The sequence below is a fragment of the Odontesthes bonariensis genome, chromosome 8, assembly GCF_027942865.1.
Source record: "Odontesthes bonariensis isolate fOdoBon6 chromosome 8, fOdoBon6.hap1, whole genome shotgun sequence".
Classification (NCBI taxonomy): Eukaryota; Metazoa; Chordata; class Actinopteri; order Atheriniformes; family Atherinopsidae; genus Odontesthes; species Odontesthes bonariensis.
Window position 1 is genome coordinate 6,606,338 of NC_134513.1, and position 21,659 is coordinate 6,627,996.

Below are 21,659 nucleotides of genomic sequence, written 5' to 3' on the forward strand. Positions count from 1 at the left end.
AGGCTAAGTTGTTATATTTATGAAAAGAAGTCTGACAAGGCTGCACTTCATCCATTTAATGTTCTGCTCGTCATTTGAGAAAATTTCTCATTGACTATACTGTGCCTTATTGACAATTTGTGGTTGTAAACCAGCCTAAACCATTTCCACCACTCTGTTTTGGTATGCTATGCTAAAAGAAAGTGTTTGTGGTGACATTACTAATTCTACCATAAAACGTCACCTCAACCATTTTTAAAAAATGGAAAAAAAAAAAGATTTAGATCATTATTCCCTCAAAGAAATGTATAAAAAAAATCCTTTTATTTTTTCTCTGTGCAAATACTAAAGGTTTATGTGCTTGGAAACGCACCGAGCAGTAACATGATTGTACTCTCACACCCTGTGACACGTTACTGGTCATTATTGCCCCCCCTCAGCGCATTCATTGGCTTATGTTTTAACAGAGGAAACCAAAGTAAATATGAGTTGGCAGTCAGTGCATCAGATTGTTTTGGGGTTATTTAAGGCAACTACTATTAAAGGCAATTTCATCTACTTATAATAATATGTGGTACTTATAATAATCATGCTGTGGGGCAGTCTTTACTGCAGGCTGAAAGGCTTGAATGTGGAGAAATTATTTTTCTTTGTTCTACCACTGTATTGATAGCTTCCTTTGTCTTTAATACAATAGGCATTCAATAGACAACAAAATATATTTAAATGTTCACTGTCATCGTCCATGCTACCACGGCAATACATCTCGTGAGGTTACCAGCACGGGAAACGTTGCCTGTCAAAAAGTGACGCATTGGGGTTACCATCAGCCTTCAAAACCAACACAGCTGTCTTCTTACCAAGTGTCAGTTTGTGACAAATGACAACACATGTATCACCTACAGTCAAATTACATTGAAACCACATTTGACAGTATTTTGATTTTTGCATAATATAAAAATATTTTTGACCTTAAGGTCTAATTCTGCACAGGCAAAATGCAGGCTTAAATGATGAACCACGCACTCAGGCTTTAATCCAATGACTGGCATCTTTTCAGCAATGTTTTGACATAACCCCTGGCGTCAGTGCTCCCTTGTCAAAGTATGTAGAGTGCAATGTTTTTCTGATGCACTTTCCCCATTCTCTTCTATTGATTATTAATTTCTTCGTTGGCAGATTAGGCTCAAAGTAAGCTCTGAGCCAGACAAGTAGGTTTATATAAGGAGATGCGGAGGTTTGTGTGAGTCACTTTTATAGATTACATGAAATGCAAAAACATATTCAAGAAGAAAATTATTGCGTATTATAATAATACATTATAAATGTTTATGAATTATGTGTTTCGTCTGCATCTCCATATCCTGTAATTTCCTTATCGTCTACACAGCCTTTTATAAATGGGAAAGGGGCTGAATAAAAAACCTTTCTGAAAATATATCAATCAACATCTTGAGATTTTAGTAATTATTATTTTAAGGTATATGAATATTATTTTTTGCTTGCAAATACATCAAACTATGTGAGCAAAAAAGGCCAGAAAAAGGAAGTGAGGAGAAGAAATTGCACATAAATAAATAATACTAATATGTGACTGCAGAGAAGGAGAGAATTTAATATATGTTCCAAATTGATGTTTAATTAAGAAGCTTGTTGAAATCATTAGCCTGTCATCTGTGGTGCCATCAATCACTGTATGTATGAAATATGCTCGAAACACTGGTCCATGAAGGCATCCATCACAGCACTTAACCAATCAGCATTCTTGCATTGGTCTCACCTCTCTGCCTTAATATACTGGTTTGCATTTGTGTTGGATAAAGCATTACCTTCACTAGCAAGTTAGTGAAGCACACATTTTTAGCAGTGTTGCTGGCATCAGGCTTATTGTGAAGCCTCTTGTTAAATAAGCCAAGAGATATGAGCCAATTTATGCTGGTGAGCAAATGTTTCCTTCACAAAAGGGTAAAGGCGGATTAAAGAAACAGCACTTAGCAATGAAACATATTGTGATATTAATTCACTCTGTGTAATTAAAGTCAAATGTATTTTTCTTTTTTGTAACTTGCATTTTCATACTGCATTTTAACATTAACAGATTTTTGGTTTTGAAATCTAAATAGAAAATGGTCAAGAGCACAAGTAAAATCAAACACAAGAGACTGACATCACATTGGATTCACAATGAACTCGGACTGGGGTGTGCAAGGCAAAACTGAGTGAGAAAACAACACGGGTCTCTCTATAACTTATTCCTACCCCATCCCTCGTACCTCTACATGAGAAGTTCTTCTTCCAAAAGTGTTTACACAGACACTTTGTCTTAAAACAAATACATGTCAGCATTTTACTCTGGCTGCTAGGCTGTCCAATTACACCATAGTATTAAGGTTTAAGCCTTGCATTCAATTATAATGAACACAGTAGGTACATGCACACACTTCCTTAGTCACATTACATGTGCCTCTAAAGTCTTTTTATTTTAAAAACTAACTGCTTAAGGTAGTCACATCCAATGGTGGTCTGTTGATATGTTTTCAAAGAGATGTTCTAGAAAGTAGTGTTATAGTGGTACAACTGACAGCAATGCATCTCTATTATCCTCCTACTTTTACAAATGTACTGTATGTTACTACTTGGCACTCGGATCATGATGGAGGAAAAAAAGGCCCAATTTCAAATCACTCTGCTGCTTCAGCACCATGGACAGCGCCACAGATCGATTGGTTCAGAGCCATTGTAGAAGCAATAGCTTCTAACTTGCACAATCCTCAGTCAGATAAAGGATCAATGTTCCTGGCAGACTAACATATTGGACTTAACAGCACTAACAGGAACCCACACACTTTTTGCTACTTTCATTGAGGTAGGGGTATTATAGTACTTTTTCTAACATTGGTGTTGACGTCTCCACTTATCCTTTTTCAAATCACAGAATTGCAGTTTCTTAAGTTGAACGAAGATTATCCATATCAAAATGAGAACCTGCCTGCTATTAAGTAGATTCCCCCTAATGCCGCTAAAGCAGCTCTAATCATTCAGGGTGTGGACATAGAACATCTGAGACTGGGATATTTGCAGTAGAACTTGAAGGTTTAGGGGCAGGTTCTTTGCGGATTGGTCTTGATTCTGAAAAATGACATTAGATGCGATTGGATTGGTATCTGTACACTCTGGAGGTTGGGTAAATGCATTAGATTATTTGTTACGTTTTTTGAGGCTCCGACTGTACAGTAGGTCAGGAGCAAGTGTCAAATTAACATCCATGTGGATGCCAGGTTGCAAGTTTTTTCTTGAAGGATAGTGTAACAAACTTTTTTTGATATGCGTCATTTCCATAACAACCTTTTTCACTGTTTTAAGTAAATATATTTGTTGCAATAAATTTATAGAATTAATCTGTCAAACTTGTCACTACGTCTACAACAAACTTTACAAACAATAGCAAGAATAACAGTTTTAATCAAGGGCTTTAGCTTGTTAATACATTTTCTTTACATTTCAACCCTTGAGAATGTATGTGTGTACATGATTGTTTTATTTTGCTTTTGTTTCCAGTCATTTTAATGTTCTTCAAGTAGCAGATTTAAGTCAGTTGACATGATGTTTTTAGTGGTATTTGAAGAGCCATTTTCAAAAAAGCAGTATCAATTTTTAATCTTTGCAGTGGTGGAATATACCACAACAAATTAGTCTTTGAGGATGTCTTAAAGCACTTGATCTAATCTGTAAAACATGTTTCTTGTTGTAGGCTAGAGACTCCATGATTTCTTTTTCATGCCACTATTGTTATTATTTATAATAGATTATGTCAATTTCAAACAAGTACTTTATCATGAAAGCATTTTTTGAACAATTTGTTTTTGGCCAGGGGCTTTTCTGAAACAGAAACCAGATGAGAAAAAACATTTGTACAGATCTAGAAACAGATCACTGCTCCCAGCTTACATTCCTATGTAACAAGAACAAATAATCAACCTCCAGATATGAAAAGACTTGCAGGCAGATATGGAGATGATTGCCTCCTCAAGCAGCTTTTGGTTTGCAGAACTTTTATGAAACATGAAAGCTACTTTTCATTCGTACATATGCCTCTCGGAATTTTCCAGCTGTTTTTTTCCCCCTTTAGACTTTGCAGTGCAAATCCTCCATTTCTAAGCAACCAGTCAACCAAGCTGCCTGTGGTCTCCGATGTCATTAACAGAAAGCAGAAATGCTGAATTTAATTTAGCAGCTACTAGCTGGAAAATGGAACTAAGTCAGACGGAGAAAGAAAATATCCACATATAAACTTTTTGTTCATCTCTGTATTTTTCTGCCTCCATCTAAAAATCTTTATTATGACTCCTCTTTCTCGCAGTTCCATTAAAACAACAATATAATGAATATCAAATAATATGTATGGCTGTTAAAGACAGTCAGTGTTTTATTTTTAGTTTTGCACCTGCGTACATGTGCAGAGACAAAAAGACTGGATTTAATTGATGTCACATGCTTCTACAGGCTGCATTCATTGTGCTGACAGATTCAACAAAAGCTGCATTGTAGTGAACTCCTTACACACTCGGACACATGTGCATGTGCACACACACACACAAACCCCGTGCTCCAGTTACAGCACCTGATGCAATTCCACGAAACAGAGATAGTGGTGTCTTTGCAGTTAGCGCTACTCATAACAGTAAGAGTCTTTTAGCTGTCTCAAGGCAAGATTGCATTTTCTTGCAATATGCTGATTAATGATGCATCATGTCATTTCACATTTCATAAGAACAGCAGAGAGAAATTCTCATTATTACATGGCAGGTTGATCTATTGCTCAAAGTACAATACTTTGTTCTGCTATGCCCCTCAATGGGAATTTGCACAAATCTGGAATGCAAACACTTTTATGCAATGAGGTCACAAATCTTGTTAAATATAACAGCTGATTCCAGCAGTCTCATTTAATTTTTCAAAGAACCTTTAACCTCTTTAGGTTTCTACAAAATATAAATAGCACTGGTGTTCCATTTTAATGTAGAGTTTAAACAGCATAATTGACCAATTCCTATGATGGTTGAATTTATGTGGTTGCTTGAAACATGTTGAAAGATGGACAACTTGAATGTTGTCAATGTTGGACTGAATTGTGGAGTCAGACTGTGTAACAGTTTGATCAGCATTTTCATGATGGGTCTGAAATTGGAGCTCCATGACATAGTTGGGTAGGTATTTAAGCCTACTTTGCACCTAATACTGTAATGGCATAAATGGGCATACTTAGAGCCAAGTTGACCATCTCATCACACTTTTTACGGGGACTGTATGTGCAGGTAGCCTGCATAGTGATTTTCATATAATGGAATAGTATTATAAAGAGCGTTGTACGCCTGAGTCACACTTTGAGGTCTTAGTTATATAGTATGACACATATGAGTCAGAGTGCGAAGGACAGTTGCTCTAAAACACAAAAACAAAGCTCAGTTAAGACTAAAAACAGAAAACGCTACAACGAAACACAATCTCAGACGTTCTGTTGTAATGTTTTCTGGATGAGTTAGAAATTAAATTTCAATTTTCAAAATTAATGAGAAATATGTATGAATATTGTACTCAATTGAATGCAGCATTGGCTGCGAGGACTTGTGGACAGCATTTCCGATGCTATTGGGAAAAGCTTCCTTTTAGTAACTGCTCAGGTGTGAATGTGTGTAAATTTGAATGTTGAGCAGGTGGTTAGCCACAAAGTGCATGCTTTTTCTGTCCAAACAAAGGTCAGTGTTATTTGTGCAGCTGGATTTCTAATTAAATATCAAATTAAAGGCCGTAATGCACATAACGTTGTGTTGGCAAGCGAGCAACAACTTACTTTTTCACGTGGGATTCATGGCAATAACTCGCTTAGTTTAGTCTCCCAGTTTCCATCTGATGCTTGAGGCAGCTCTTGTGTGATCATCAAACTGTGGCCCTGTTTCACTCTCCCTTATATGTGCACACAAAATCAATATTGTGTTTCCTGAAAGCAACCTGCTTTAGTGTGTAATGTGCAGTTATAAAATGAATAGCCACAGGTTTAAATGATTTGACAGGCTGGGAGTGTGTGGTTTTACTGGGGACTAGTATGATGGAGCGTGTGCAAACAGGCATGAGAAACGTGGAGCAGTGGAGGAGAAAGTATTCTGTAGCAGTTGTACTTTCCCCTGAATGCTCTGAAGCGCACATTACAGTACTTTTCTTTCATGACACGCATGCAGCTCTGACATCCAACTTCCTGTTGGTGCTCACAAATACGGACGTGCATACAAAGCACCAGACAGCCCTCTATAACAGTGGATTGGATTTCATCCTCAGGACCTCATTAATTCCTTATGGGTGCTCATATTGATCCAGTGTGCCTCTGGTCTTGTTAATTCAACTCAGCCCAGATGGGTTTGGATTCAGTTTGTGTCGCCCGAAGGTGACTGCCACTTGTATGTAATGGGTGAGGAGAGATGCAGTAAAGGGAAGAATGAGATGGAGGAGAGGATTTAAAGAGGGAACATGATAGAATGAGGGGGAAGTGAAACATAAAGTAATCACAACAAACGCTCAGTGGCTCCACTCTGAACTTTCTGATGAAAACCAAAAATTGAATGTTGCACTCAGTAACTGATTTCCATCTTAATGCATCAAAGAGGTTTTATTTTCCACTCGCTCTTTCTTCATTCTCCCATTATGCCAATGAGTTATTACATTAAGGCCTCAATAAAGCGGGGAGGTTGGGAGGTTATTTGTGTTTCTGTGTGTCCTGTACAGTACTTTTGTGTGTCAGTGGAATACAGGGAGTTTGAGTTTGTGCTTTCAAGTGTATGTTCTGCATGTAGGCCAAATGCAAATGTTCATTTTTGTTGGATAAACTTCGCTCTGCAGTAATTAATTGGGCTGCAGAAATAAGCTAAGAGAAAGGACCAAGAACACAAAGCACATTAAAGAAGATCCAAATGCTTCTAATATTTAGATAAAGAAGAAATACCTTACAAACACAAGTATAGTCTTTTCTTTAAGACGGTAAAACCAAATTCTTCGGACAAATTGCTGTGCAGCATGGGTCTGAAAGAGTATGAAGTGTTTTTTTTATTTTGTCCCCTCAAACACTTTGTGACCATTCCCTCATACACAGAAATGCCATTATCAAGTAGTTCAGAAGATGTTTAGAAGGAACATGTTGTTCTTTTTCCTGCAACTTTGCTACCAGGGCGAGAACGGACTGAGAGGAGTTATTTGTCATTGTTGGGCTGAGTGCTCTGCTGCCCGTCCGCTGGTCAACCTGTCTAACGCAGTTTCATCTCTTTCTCTCTATTGTATGTCTTTAGTTATTTCTTACCTAACCCCACTTTCCATTTTTATACCTTCTGGTATTTTTTACCTCTTTCACCTCTGGCTGAGTCACTCGGCCCACTTTTCTCTGTTACTTTTGGTCCTGGTGCAGTAAAGCTTTTTCAGTCATTGCTCAGTTGTTTACACTCTTGAGCTTTCCCTACCTTGATTGTGTCTCAAAATCATCAATCAATCAATCAATTATACTTTATTAATCCCCGAGGGGAAATATGTATGGAAATAGTTTTCTCTGATATGCTTTACCTTTAACTACTTTTCCTGTTTAACCTACAGGTTTAGAAAAAGTTGGTCGGGATTCCAGTTATGAGCAAGAGGGGAAGGTTCAGTTTGTGATGGACGCGGTCTACGCGATGGCACACGCTCTCCATCGCATGCACCGGGAGCTCTGCTACGGGTACCCAGGCCTCTGCCCACGCATGGCCAACATTGATGGCAAAGAGCTGCTCAGCCACATTCGTGCTGTCAATTTCACTGGTGAGTTTCGCTTGTTGTTCTGAAGAAAAATTCTGACAGAGATTGAACATGCTTGCAGATCATAGCAAAAATGCTGAAATTTACGAGGCACATGGATGTAAATGTATTCAAATGCTGTCAAAAACATTCAGAAACATCCTACTGAGAATGCAAGCAAAGATCTGTGGGTACATGTGGCACACAATTGCAGAAAACATGTCGTCTTGCTAAGCAAAATCTACTAAGTTAGTTAACTTACATCTGTCTTACCTTTTAACCTCCATGTCCACCGAGTCTTCACGTTTCTACTTTTTCCAAGTCTGTTTAACCTGGCATCAGTGCTTCCAGACGGAGCAAATGACCTGTTAAAAAGAATGTCTGTGTAACTACAGTGAAGGAAATGGCAGGGCTTCAAACTAATGTATTTTCAGATACCAGTACCTGTGCAAAATTTTGCAGCCCCACCTTTCTTAAGACAGATTGTGTATTATCCAAGAAATCTTTTATATTTATTTTATATTCAACTAAATACAAGAGTAAATAAAGAAAGGGGTAGACTGATGAGATATAAAACATCATAATTTAGTGCAGAGTGTGGTGCATTATAGCACAAAGAGCATGGATCTTTTAGATTTCTTTCTTTTCTTTTTATGTCAGGGCTCAGCTATAATGAAACAACATTCCTTAGACTTTCAAACTCAATTTAATTTGAGTGCTTCTGAAAACTTTTTTAAAATCAAAATAATTCTCTCAAATATTGAGATGTAGGGCAGTAGCAAAACGGAGGAGGAGGAGGAAGTTTCATACAAAGCCATTTCTCTCTTTATAGAATAGAATATAAAATACTTAATTCATCCCCCGTGAGGAAAATTCTAAATTATCATCATAAAGAATGCAAATTCACAAAATGGGATCAAGCTGTCACAGTCTGGAAATCCGAACAATCTAACAACTATTATGCTCAACAAAACTGTTTTTTTCTGGATTCATTTGAAAGAACAAATAATTCCTTCCTATTAATCAGCTATAAAATATGACCACCTGTCTAAATCTAAGGAAACTCCTCTTTATGCTGCCAGTATTTGTCTGACAAATGCAACTGGTCTGGATGCAGGTTTTCCCAGCAGAATATTGCATTATAACAAGATGAGCAGTGTTACTCGTTTTACCCGGCAGTTTATTATTATGTTAGGGCTGATTTGGTGTGTATCAGATGTATTTTATGGTGTAATGGCATTCCAGGTTTGTACAGTTGAAATGGAAACATTGTATTTTGAATTAAGCCTTTCTTGCTGCTTTTATTTTGACTTGACATCGTGAGCTTTTTTGCCACAATACTAAACCCTACTCCTCCTCTAATTTGCATAATCCCTTTAAAAACATGTCATGTTGCATTTCACTTTTAAAATTACATTAATCTAGCTATTTTCACCAAACCCATTATCTGGACTTGTGTCACTTTGTAGCACCCAGCCATTAATTTCCCTCTCTTTCTGGACTGTTGACTGTTTTAAGTGAGTGAATAATATTACTCTCTTATTATTAATCTTATTAATCTCTTTTCCCCCCGATGCGTCTGTACCTCCATTTCATTTCCTGTGTTCCTCTGCCCGGTATTGTGTGGAATACATAATATCTGATGAGTTGGAGAGCAGGAAAGCATTCTGAAAGGGTGTTGTATTGTGCGGGTTACAGGAAAACTTGTCTGATTTGGGGTAAGATTAAAATTGCATGACTGTCTGTGTGAGAATGTGCACAAAATATGTGTCAGCCTTTGTTGTTTCCTGAGCTATCTGTGTCAGTCATTTCTAGAAGTGTCAGAGAACCGTTCATAGGGAGGCGCTGATTGCTCTTTCATACTTGTGCAGCAGGTTTGGGCTCAGGTGTGTTTCTCAGTTATTGCTGGCCTAGAGGCGAGAGAAATCATCCCATAAACTCAAGGTCACAAACTGAATCCTCAGATGAATCACTGAACCCGTCTCAATCACTGGAGGGTGTCCTATACAGGGTGAGCTGCAAGAGATCCAATAGAATAAAAAACTAGATGAGATGGTGTTAAAATGATATGAGAGGTTTAATGACTAGCTGTCAAGCTGTTTCATAAGCTGGTGACAACTTCTCATAGAAAGCTCTGGATAAGAGCACCTATCACACGATATTTTTGAATGTTATGAACATATGACTACAAACATATTTACTGTTTCACATACGCTATATCTATCTCTGTTGAATATGCAAAGGTCTTACAATCAAAGAAAGTTAGCTGTGAACATGTCTCCCCCTCCTTTTACTAAAGAACATTTAAAGTGAGGATGTAGAAAGATCGCCTGGTCTCACTAGAAAAATGTGATGTAAACATTTGTTCACATGTTGATTATTTAGTGTTAATTCAAGGTTTAGAATTGTTAAATGGAAACATATCTCCAGGCTGTTGTTTTTTGTGCAGGTCAGCATCACATGAAACCCACGTGCAGTACAATAAAATGTGGAAGCTGTTAAAAAAATAGGCATTTTTCAAACCCTTACCCTGGTCATGTAGTTTTAAGTGCTAACCTTAACCATTTGTGACTGAGAGCGACATATGAAAGTATGCCCTGGAAATGGGAAGGATTTAGAACAGTGGAAAACACCACATGGCATACAAGACAGGGGTTGAACAAGCAATTGATGCATGAAAGGTTGTGCATTAGAAGACTGGTTTGTGTGCATTGTCATCTCAGAGGTGTTTGCAGCGAGGATGTAAAAAGCAGTGCTTATCCCTCTTTGTTTGACAGAGTCATATTCCAGAGTAGAGCTGACAAGGCAGTTAACTGTACCAACCCACACAATAGACAGATGCTAATTGTTCATTAATCAGAGGGGATCACAGTCCTTTGCCAAGAGCGGACAAAGACTGCGTAACCTGCCTGGTAAAAGAGAGGACTGGGGTCTGAGAAAGCCCAAAGGCAGTGAAGTCTCTGCAGAACCAATTTTGTATCACAAAATGCAAAACTCTGATCACAAGACAAACTTTATATCTGACAAAAACACTGAAACTATAATTACGTACCACTAACGATTTGTATACACACAGTGGGGTTCTCAATGATATATATTGGCGATATCAAGCCATCTAATTTTTTCCTTATAAATGTCAATTCATTTGTTGTAAAGAATAGTGTTGGGATCTGATCAAAGTCAATACTGTAAGTGTAACCAGTGCCAGTCAATGTCCCAGACTAAGCTAGTGGGCTCTCATGTCGTGTACAGTAAGTTTTCGTGGGTGTAATCCCTGTTTAATATGACAGGTTGTAACATGGAACTTGTGACCATTTTCACGAATTGAACTCAGAGAAACTAATGTTACTATCATGCTGCTGATATTATCAAATAAGGAAAGCAGAAACACAGAATCGATGTCAAAAACCAGGTTAGATTCCACAGAAATATTTAAAACTTGAATTGTAAGACAGAAATTCATGATATCACTTCATTGTTTATTTGATTACTGAGTCAACAAGAATCGAAATGGTGAGGCATGTTTATTTATTGTAATCTCGAACCTGCTTGTGGTTCCACCACCCTGGTTGCATGTGCATCCAGTAATGTTTGCAATGCAACAAAGAAACATCTATTGAATGGATTGTGATTTTGGTTCGTGTTGAAGGGGAACTAATTTGGTGCTGTAATTATTACTGTTTACATGAAAAGTCTGTAAAAGACAAAGCTCTGCCAACATTTGGGATTATTTTTTTCTATATTTTGGTTGCACATTTCAGTAGCTACTGCTGTTACCAGAAGAGACGGGAAACTGGCGGAAGTTGTGTTAAATGAAACTTGTCCGTCAGCAAGACTGCACAAATCTTTGCCATATTTCATGAAAAATAACACATTTCTCAAGTTCATAAATCTGAAATTGGGAAAACAAGTCTAAAAAAAGATAGTTGAAGTTTATTATTTTCCTCTTAAAGTGTAGCATTTATTATTAAGCTTTTATAGAAGTGTTCTGAGTATGCAGAGTTATGCACTAGTTGTAGCTTAAATGTTAGCTTCAGTATTGGAGCTGTGAAACCATGAGTGAAGACAAACACAGGGGTTATTAACATGCTACTGATGTTTGTCCAAGTTTAGGTCCAAGTTTCATTTCATGCTGGTTTACAGGGAAGAGCTGGTCATCAGTTGCAACAAGATATAAAAGATATAAAACAAACACAAGCTGCAAACCAAAATGGGTAAAGAATTAAGTTTGAAACAAATTTCCTTTGGAGTTACATTTCACTATGTGCAGAATATCTTGTGCAAGAAAAGGAGAGTTCCGTTTTAAACTCCTAAATGAGTCCAATTCTTGTTATTCTGAAGGCCAGAATTTGCTGTGAGGTGTAAAAAGTGGATTGTTGTGAAATAATGCTATGATATATTGATATGGATGTGGATAATTTCCTTAAAGTTTATAAAAAATTAATCATTGGCCCTGGCAGAGGATGCACATTACACAAGAGCCCCACTGGCACCATTTGATACAAAATTAACATCAGTTGTAGTAAATCTACAAGAAAATAATATATTTGCAGTCTTTTGTTCACCCTTATCAACTTATTTAGAAATAAATCTCTTTATGTTGAATTTTTCCACAGAGAGCAGTTGGTTGTTCACCTCAAATTATTGCTCTTCCAGCTTGCAAACTATGATTTTCTTTTCACTGTCCTGGTTTGACATAAAGTTCTACAGCAAATTCGCAAAAGAAGCCCAAGTGGGTGGGTATTAAAGGCCTACAGAAAGCTGACACTACACCCAATACATAATGATAATACATACACAGAGGAACAATAATGATCATTGGACTCTACACCAAAACATTTCATAAACGCATGAAATTTGCGATTTTGAATTTGCCGCTAGGAAACCTTCCTGGAATTCCAGACTGGGGGCGGGGCTTCCGTGTGACGTCACAAGTGCCATGGTTTTTCCTGGCTGCCTCAGTGTTGCCAATTTAGCTAGATTTAGCGACTTTTGGCCATCTCTGGCAACAAAAAAAAATAATCTAGCGACTTTCGGGCTCAATCTGCCTGAATCTAGCGACAATTCAACTTGTTTTGTGAGTGACAAATCAGTTGCCCCGCGACACCATACAAGCCGAGACAGAAGCACTGCAGGACGGTGGCAACCCGGCATTTCCTGTCAAAACCGCAGTTTCAAGCTAGCTACAACGAGGGTAGGTTCACTTCCTGTTTTCAAAACAACAGCACGTAATGGCTTTCCCTATGATAAAAGGCAACGGGTATTTTATTTTGTCAAAATAACCGGAAGTGCGTTGCTCACTGCGGCTAGCTTTAGCAGCGCCGAATTCGTCGGAACAAAATGGTAAACAGCCGGTATTTTGTCAGGTTTTCAACACGTTGGGGATCTAAACGACTACTTTCTCACCTGAAAAGTTTCAAATGTTGCGGGGACAGAGGAAGCAGAGAGACCTGCGGTCGGAACTTGTGTCTGTGCCTCCCTGTCCGCCTGCCTCCTCTCTGGTGAAATCAGCCGGAGCCATCCCGCCGTGTTCAGCTCCCTGCGGTGCGGACACTCAGGGGGAATCCACCTGGCGGAGAGCGGACACACCGCGGGATGGTTGCCCTGAAATCAGCCGGCAGAGCGATCATCAAGAGCCCCGACGTGGACATGATCGCTCTGCCGGCTGATTTCCACTCTCCACCTGGCGGAGAGTGTGTTCGCTCTCCGCCAGGTGGATTCCTGTCCGACCGCAGGTCTCTCTGCTTCCTCTGTCCCCGGTGGTGTGAGCTGCTGGTGCTGAGGACAACACACGCACTTCGTACATCTACTCGCAATAAAAACTGCACTGAACCCAACGTTTTATATTTCCAAGCGACGTCCCGCGGCACACATCGAAATTTGCCGTGAAGAAGCTGTCCAGGTCTGGCAAACTGCTGGCTTCGCTACTAGAACTACTGGGGGTTGTTCCAGCAGCTGGCACTCGTGACGTCACGCACCTGTCGTTCCAGTTTGCCAAATTCGAGTCAAATGTGGTGATAGTTTATTGGGTCTAATCAGGACTATCCAGGGGCCTAAAATTATTTTAAAATCATAAAAAAATTCCATGGTATATAAGGAATCGATCTGCTATTTCAGTTTTGTGCAAAAAATCACCTTTCTGTAGGCCTTTAAGGCTCTGTTTTCCTCAGCAGAAATATTATATGAACCTGTTTGTCTTCTAATCACAGTTTTTAGTACTCAGATGTAATATCCTCTTTTGTTCTGCGTGCTTTTCTGTTTTGTAGTTTTGTGAGTTTGAAATGTCTGAGGCTGTGCTTGTGTTAGAGGCAGAAGAAGACCTGTGAGGTCTGCTGAGTGGTGGTGTCTGTCCTTTTTAGGGCGACATGACACTGATGACACTAAAGAAGATAAGAACTAAATGTAGAGGTTAACTCTAACTCTTTTTCGTTTCACATAAAAGGACAAGCAGAAAATAACTAGTTTGCTGGAACATTGATTCTCTCTGCTCATGTTGGCTACATGCCAAGTCACATTTCGACCAGCTATAGAAGAGAACCAGACAGAGTGAGATGGGGGGTGATTTCTAGTAGTTAGGGCACTTGTTTCCGGGCTGGATCTGCAATAAGCCAACCAAACTTACAAAGTCTAATCTGACAGTTTAACAAGTGTGACGGGGCGGTCGGTGGCGTAGTGGGTTAAGCAGCCGCCCCATGTACAGAGGCTACAGTCCTTGATGCAGCGGGCCCCGGTTCGAATCCGGCACCGGACTGCTCTTTGCTGCATGTCTTCCCCCTCTCTCTGCCCCCTGCTTCCTGTCTCTCTCCAACTGTCCTGTCCATTAAAGGCATAAAAAGCCCCCAAAAAACAAACAAAAAAAAAAAAGTGTGACAAGGAGAGGAGAGGATTCTAAATTGTACTTCAAAATAAATAATGGGTCTGACTAAGCAACACCTCATATATGAAGGGTGTACAGTTGACAATATGAAGGGGTATATTTTAAGCCGATGCGTTATCTTTTTCCTAATGTTAATCAAGTAGCTGTGGTGCCCAAATATAACCAGACTTCCTCATCATTAATGCAACATTCACTAATCCTTGTGTCAAATCTTTTATCTCACTGATGTCAGAAGTAGGAAGTGATCTGTCTGAACCCATTATTATTTCTGTTATTGGGGAAAATGCTTCAGCTTGTTCCCATTTATTTAATATTTAAAAATTGCTTGAAAAGACATTTTTTTTGCCTTACAGCAGTTCAAAAACTTGCAAGTGCTTATCTGTTAATGTTGTAAAGGTTGTCTTTGTAGATCTCTACTGCCATTCAACTGTACACACTACTGTTTGCATCATCCACATCTTAGCTAGAACTTTCCATTTTCAGTGTTGAGGTTACTGGCAAGACAGTTGTTATAGTGAGGGAAAGTGGTAACAATCAGATCACAGAAAGAGTTGGGAAAGGCAGGCTACCCCACCTACCACTGACTTTAGTCAGCTTAGGATGTGCCCTAAGCCCCAAACAAAGTTGGATAATTCCTCTTCGTTTTCATGGTTCAGACAGACGGTGCTTGATATGGCATTAGCGGGAAACAGTATGTTGAATACTTTTAATGGTTTTAGCCTATTATTCTCGATGAATTCAGGTAATATATATTTATAAGCAACAAATCTTCAAAATAAGTGTCAACCTTACCAGATTCACTACGCATACACACTACAGAGGGTGGTGCATTGCAGAGCAAATGAGATGAACAATAAGAAATCTGACCCTGGAGCTGCAGTGGCACACCATGCTGTCCAGCTTTTATTTGTTGGTGAGTTTATTGGCTTATCCAGGAAAACACTCACATTCATTCATATAAAACTTTTGCAGCCAAACACAGACTAATGCACAACACATACCAACATAATGAGTAAGGGAATCTTAAACAAATGCAAATCAATATACGTATGGAAATAGAGGTCATGTCGTACCACCGATATATAAAATGTAGAATTAAATCAAACTTGTCTTTATTGGATACTTTGTTGGCTTGAGTCAACGCAATGTAACTTCTACGGTGGATGACAAATGGCAATCACAGTGTGAAATAAGAAATAAGGGCGATAGTTGTCAAATCGGGCACATCTGTGATTAACTGCCCCCTTTCACAGATGCAAGATCATATCTAACGTTGAATTCTAATGTAATCACCTTGCTAACACATAAAAATATTGCAATCATTTTATTTGAGGAAGCCAAAAAAAGTTGATTTAGTATCAGATTCAGAAACTGCCCAAAAACAAGTCTTATCCAAACCAGTCCATGGGCCTTCTGTGTTTTCTTATTGGCACAAGTGTCATTCTAAAGTGTAACTGTGACTTTAACAAGTAACAAACTTTGCTTGCTGAAATTATACGCAGTCTTTTTCAACAGTGGGAAGCATTTTCTACTCCCAGATTCAATTGTTTTTTCATTTCTGGTTTATATTCAGTCAATACCATGACAGCACTTTACTTAATGAGTTTTGTCACCTCCAGGTCGCGTTTTAGCAATAACATCGTTTGCTGAGGTTAGAAAAATCTTTCAAAGCCGTGATTTTGACACTTTGACACATTGCGTCGTTGCAATTATTAGGACGTGAGGTCACACATTCTTTGACTGGAATTTACGATCATTATTGCCTGCAAGAGCTTAATTGTACATGGATGTTAATTGTGCACGAAATCAGCAAAGTCTAAAAAAAAACGCGTCTCTCATGATAAAAGAATCGCAAAGCAATGCAAAAGGAAAATGGGGGAAAGAGACAGAAAACCAAAAATTAGAGGTTTTAGATTTTCACGCTCTATGCAGATGTATGTGTGCGTGTGTTTCTGTTTCTGTGTGTGTGCTTTGTCTTGCGAAGAAATTGTGTTCACTGCTGTATAATATCTCCTACTGAGAGACAAGATGGACATTCCCGCTGGAACTAGCTTGTACTAATTAGAGACTTGACTTTGAGATGATGATCTGTATACCTGACTGAATAACCCTGGGGATACACAGAAATAGGAAGGGAATGCAGTGATGAGGGGACTCTCCAGCTGGGGTGATAAAATTCACCTGTTCATTATGACCTCAGGAAGAAAGCAAGACCATGACAAAATTGGAGAACGAACCAAGGCATTATTTTGAAAAGGGAACAAGAGAAGAAAGTAACAGATAGGGTTACTGATGATGGCTTTAGCAAGTGGAAAGGAGACTAAATTAGAAGATAGAATAAAAAGATGGGCTACTGACTTGGAGAAATGTGAAAGCTTGTTGGTAAGAGAGACCAAGAAAGTGCAGAAACAATGGAAAAAGTTGTCAGGAAAGAAAAGAAAAGAAGAATGAAGTTTGCTTTACCAGTAACAGCTAACAGGAAATAAGGAGAGAAGGAAGAGTCATTTGCAGCCTATTCATTTGTCAAGGAAAGAAAAATGGCGATAACCCCAGTGCATAACAAGAGTAAAAAATAGAGACGTCAAATACTCCAAGAGCTTAGTAACCTTCAAACAAAGGGAAAGACACAGAAAGGATGGCCTGACTGGGATGTATCATCTTTACTTTGTTTTGATGACCTAAACAAGCAAGAAACTACAAGACAAGATTGACAAGAATGAATTTTGTGTTATAGCCCGCATGACTCAAAAGAAATTAGGAAAGAGATGACTGAGACCGAAATGGCCTGAAAAGATTTGAGCATATCTGTGTTGAGAGAAATAAATCGGGCAGGTGTACAGAAAAATAAGTGATGCTAAGCTTTCTTTGGTCTGGGAAGCAATCAATCAAAACTTTATTCATATAGCCCTCTTTAAACAAGAGTCATTCAAAGTACTTCAACAAGAATCATGATAAAAACATGACGAATGAAGCCAAGGCGAGTTTATTTGTAGAGCACAATTTGTACACAAGGCAATTTAAAGTGCTTTACAGCTACATACAATCACAATAAAAGCAAATTTGAAAAAATAAAACACAGGTTGAGCTTCTAATTGTTAAAAAAGATTTGAGTAAAAGAAAATAAAAGGCTAAATGTAACAATAAAATGAATCGGGACTAGATAAAACATGTATATTTCACTTGCAGCAACACAGGGAAATGTTATAGTCAATTGAATGCTACAGAAACAGTTTGATAGCAACAGAAAAGAAATAAAAGCTAATAATTAATAAAGACCCAAAGAATAACCTAGTCTTTCAGAGGGGGTGTGTTTGAGTGACTCAACCACACAAAGACACACATGGTGAGCTGCACATTGAAAGCTTAGAAAACGCTGTCACTTCACAGCGATGTAGCCTTAAAGATCAAGGTAACCCACATATAATGAGAAAGTTCCTAAAAAGAATATGATTTCTTTGTTTTTTTTAGTGTATTAAGTATGGACTTAGATTTTTAGGCAATCATCCGAGCTGCCTGTCCTCAGCTTAAATTTCAGAAATACAGCCTACTAGAATTCCTGATGTTAATAAGGTCAAAACATCCTACATTTTTAATGTGTATACCAACTGAAAGAGCAAGTTAACAATTTGAGATTTACCATGTATTTTTAACGAAAACTGTCAGACTGATTTTTCTAACTCATTATGATGTTCCCTGTTCTGAACTACTGTACTTTATGATCATTTTCTGGTTCGAGCTTTATACTTTAGGGACAGGCATCTCCACATCCCACTTTAAACGAATTATAGTTTTTTCTTATATTTCAAACAGTTTCTTCAAATGATCTCATATGTAACCTAACTGTCAGGTGATACCACGTTTGAAACAATACATTATGGTTCTCTGCCAACTTTCCATGTAGGTCTCTTTACGGTGCCCTTTTTCTGTATCTGTCTCACAGACATAAACAGAAATCCGCATATTGACACAAAATCTTCTTACTTCTTGATGCCTACTTAGGAACAGTAGGAAGTGAGCAGTGGATTGTTTTTAAGCTAGTGTTTTTTCTGAGATATTGCACTTTTACAGTTCACACCACTCAATAAGGTCCTTAGATTTGCTGTTGTAGACTGCAGTAGCATTGTTGAATACAGTGCACATGGTGAGAGAGCAACAGCGTTGGGAGTTGGAGTGGACATATAGGCTGTAATCAACCGTGAATTGTTGGTCTAGTCATTGTCTTCTCAGAATTATATTGCCTCTTGACACTAGCCTAGCAAGCCAGACCCGTACAGCAAAAAGCTGTACAGGGGTCTAGTGCCGCTGGATAGCAGTGTGGGCGGGATAAACGGCTGTCTGTCAAGTTTAACGCCACGCAATAGGATAGCGCAACAACCAATCAGAGCGATGAAGAAGTTTTACGTAGTCAACGCGACGGAATATACATCGTGGTCAGTAGTCTATGGCCTGAAAAGCTGATTACTCTTAAGCTATAAACTCTGTAAATATATAACTTTAGCAACATTTGAAACATTTTTAGGCGAGAAAGTAGTCATTTAGACGCCCAAGGTGTTGAAAATCTGACAAGCTATTTACAATTTTGTTCCCACGAATTTGTCGCTACTAAAGCTAGCCGCAGTGAGCAACGCACTTCCGGTTTGGCCGTTCGGCCCGCCATCTTCGGTACATCATGCTCGCAATTGACTGGGGATTGCTCTCAGATGTAAGTTTACTTCGTTTCCCTATAAATCTAAAGAGAGCTAGCTAATGGAAGGCAATATAGCTGTTATATAAGCCTGTTCGCCGGGCGCAGCCATTGTTTACCTCTCTCTGGGACTTTTTTTTTTTTTTTTTTACCTCTCTCTGGAACTACACACTGAAACGTCGCACCTCTGTCGTCACTATGTAGCCCGGCCTCGGACCCCGCTCCTTACGATTTGATTGGCTCGATCAAGTTTTGATTTGGAACGTTGCAAAACGAGCGCAAGTGACTAGACTAGCCCCGGAGCAAATTCCATTTGCGGCCGCTAGATTTCTAGGCTATCTTGACACCACAGTGGGCTGTTTTTGCAATAGGATGATTTGCGGTGCATAATTTCAGATAAGTAAACAGTGAGATTAGAGTAGATATGACAGCAATCAGACGAGCCAAATTATATACAGTAGACACACACGTGTCCACACGGACGCAACAACATTGTCGAATTGGAATTTAATTGAGTTTAGGAAATGATAGACAGGAAAGATAAAAAAAACAACACTAAAACTTACTTCTGCATTTCTTTTTTTTTTTCAGACACTGCATATATATTTTTTTTGTCAGGAATGTGTTGTTGACAAAGATTAGATTTAACCGTATGATTATCTCAGCCCTTTGGGAAATTGGAAGCACTTCTAATCAGCTGGCAGGGCAGCATTAAGCTGACGGATATAATTGTCCATATCCTCTGAATATTTTTATTTTAATACCAAGTTTGTGCTGTCCTGCTATGCTATAGCATGAATAAAATACGTTAATGGGTGGATTCATGGATAAATTGATGGAAGAGCTGTTGACAATGAAAGGTGATGTACAAAGATCAAGTTTTAAGAGATACAGCGCCATGCATATATATGCCTTTGCAGGTCAAAATGTATGTTAAGGAGCAAATATAAAAAGATTACCTCATTCTCTGGGGATGTAAGCATAAAGATGCCCTCATGTTACTTCAAGCCTTATCATAAAGTGCCAACAGAGGAAAAAATACCCCTCGGCAAAAGTTTAGTTTTGGTCAGTATTCACCAACATGCGCTTTGGCTGATTTTACAGCTTGTAAAAATACTTTTTGAAAACATCTGAGTCTTTCATTCTTTGTTGGGAGATTTGTCCTTTTTCTGAGAGATTCATGAGCTATCTTAGGATCTGCTATTTTGATGCGTTTCCACAGCTTTTCACTGATGTTTAGTTCAGAATCTGTGGCAAAACCTTCGCTTATGCCTCTTTAACTAGTCTACTGTTGATTTTGATGTTAAAGGATCATCATTGTTGAAGCCATCTTCTTTGATCTTCAGCTTTTCTTTCCAGATTATGTAACGTTCGCTGGTTTTTGTATGAACTCTTTCTTTCATCTACACAAAAAACATTCCCTGCCGCTGGCTGTTAACAGCTCATTACAGCCCAAACATTTCTATCTTACTCATCAGTCCACTTGACTTGTTTTCAAAATGCATCAGAATGGTTTTGATTTTCATTTGAAAGCTCTTGACATTATACTAATTTGTGGTGAGGATGCAAGTGTTTTCTTCTGATTATTTTCCCATTAGGGTAATATTCATGTAGCGTTATGCGTTTGAACAGTGTTCCACCGGTTCGTAGTCTTTTGTCTGATTACATTAAAGGTCAAACCCTGACTTGGTAGCCATCCTTTGAGCAACTCTCAAGAAGTTTCTTGGTCTTCCAAGCCTCATCTTAATAATTTATCAAACACTGTGGATTAATGTTGTGAAGCAATGTATCATAAACCAAACCAACACAACCTAACCAGTATTTTTGATACCCATACTGTACCAAGCAGTGAGAGAAAAGGAAGTAGAAACCAAGCATGTGGATATTTGTAAATGAAACTCCCAACTCGACCTTGACCGTGGCTTTCATGGATCAAAGTCATGTGGATTTTGCTCAAGTGAACACTCAGACACTGGAGCATTTTATCTTGTGGTGCCAAAGGACACCTTTGAGATGCCCTGGGCTTTGACATAACGGCACAAGTTTAGGCCACAGGATGAAATAGTGTTGGAATGTTGGGACAAAGTTTTATGATTGAGAGTTTTTTTGTTTATTTATTTTTTGTCGGAGTTTTCAATGACTTTTTCCTGTCTTTTTTTTTTTTTTCCTCCTTTACATAGGATTACATTAGATTGTGAACACACCATGGCCCTAAGGCTGTTTAAAGCCTTCAACCTTAAAAGTTCTGAAAGCTCAAATATTGTTGGGGTTGACAGAAGCTTTTTGTATGGCATTCCTTTCCTTTGAAAT

The 21,659-nt window shown here is 38.5% G+C and overlaps 1 protein-coding gene across 3 annotated transcripts in view; it reads left to right on the plus strand.

Annotated features, from left to right (window-relative positions):
* The window catches only part of grm8a (glutamate receptor, metabotropic 8a), a 250,435-nt gene that overhangs the window by 190,121 nt on the left and 38,655 nt on the right, over positions 1 to 21,659 (plus strand). For all 3 annotated transcript variants that reach the window (XM_075471477.1, XM_075471475.1, XM_075471476.1), the window contains exon 7: positions 7,612 to 7,812. In XM_075471477.1, the coding sequence (XP_075327592.1) occupies positions 7,612 to 7,812 (201 nt within the window). The remainder of the gene's footprint in view (positions 1 to 7,611; positions 7,813 to 21,659) is intronic.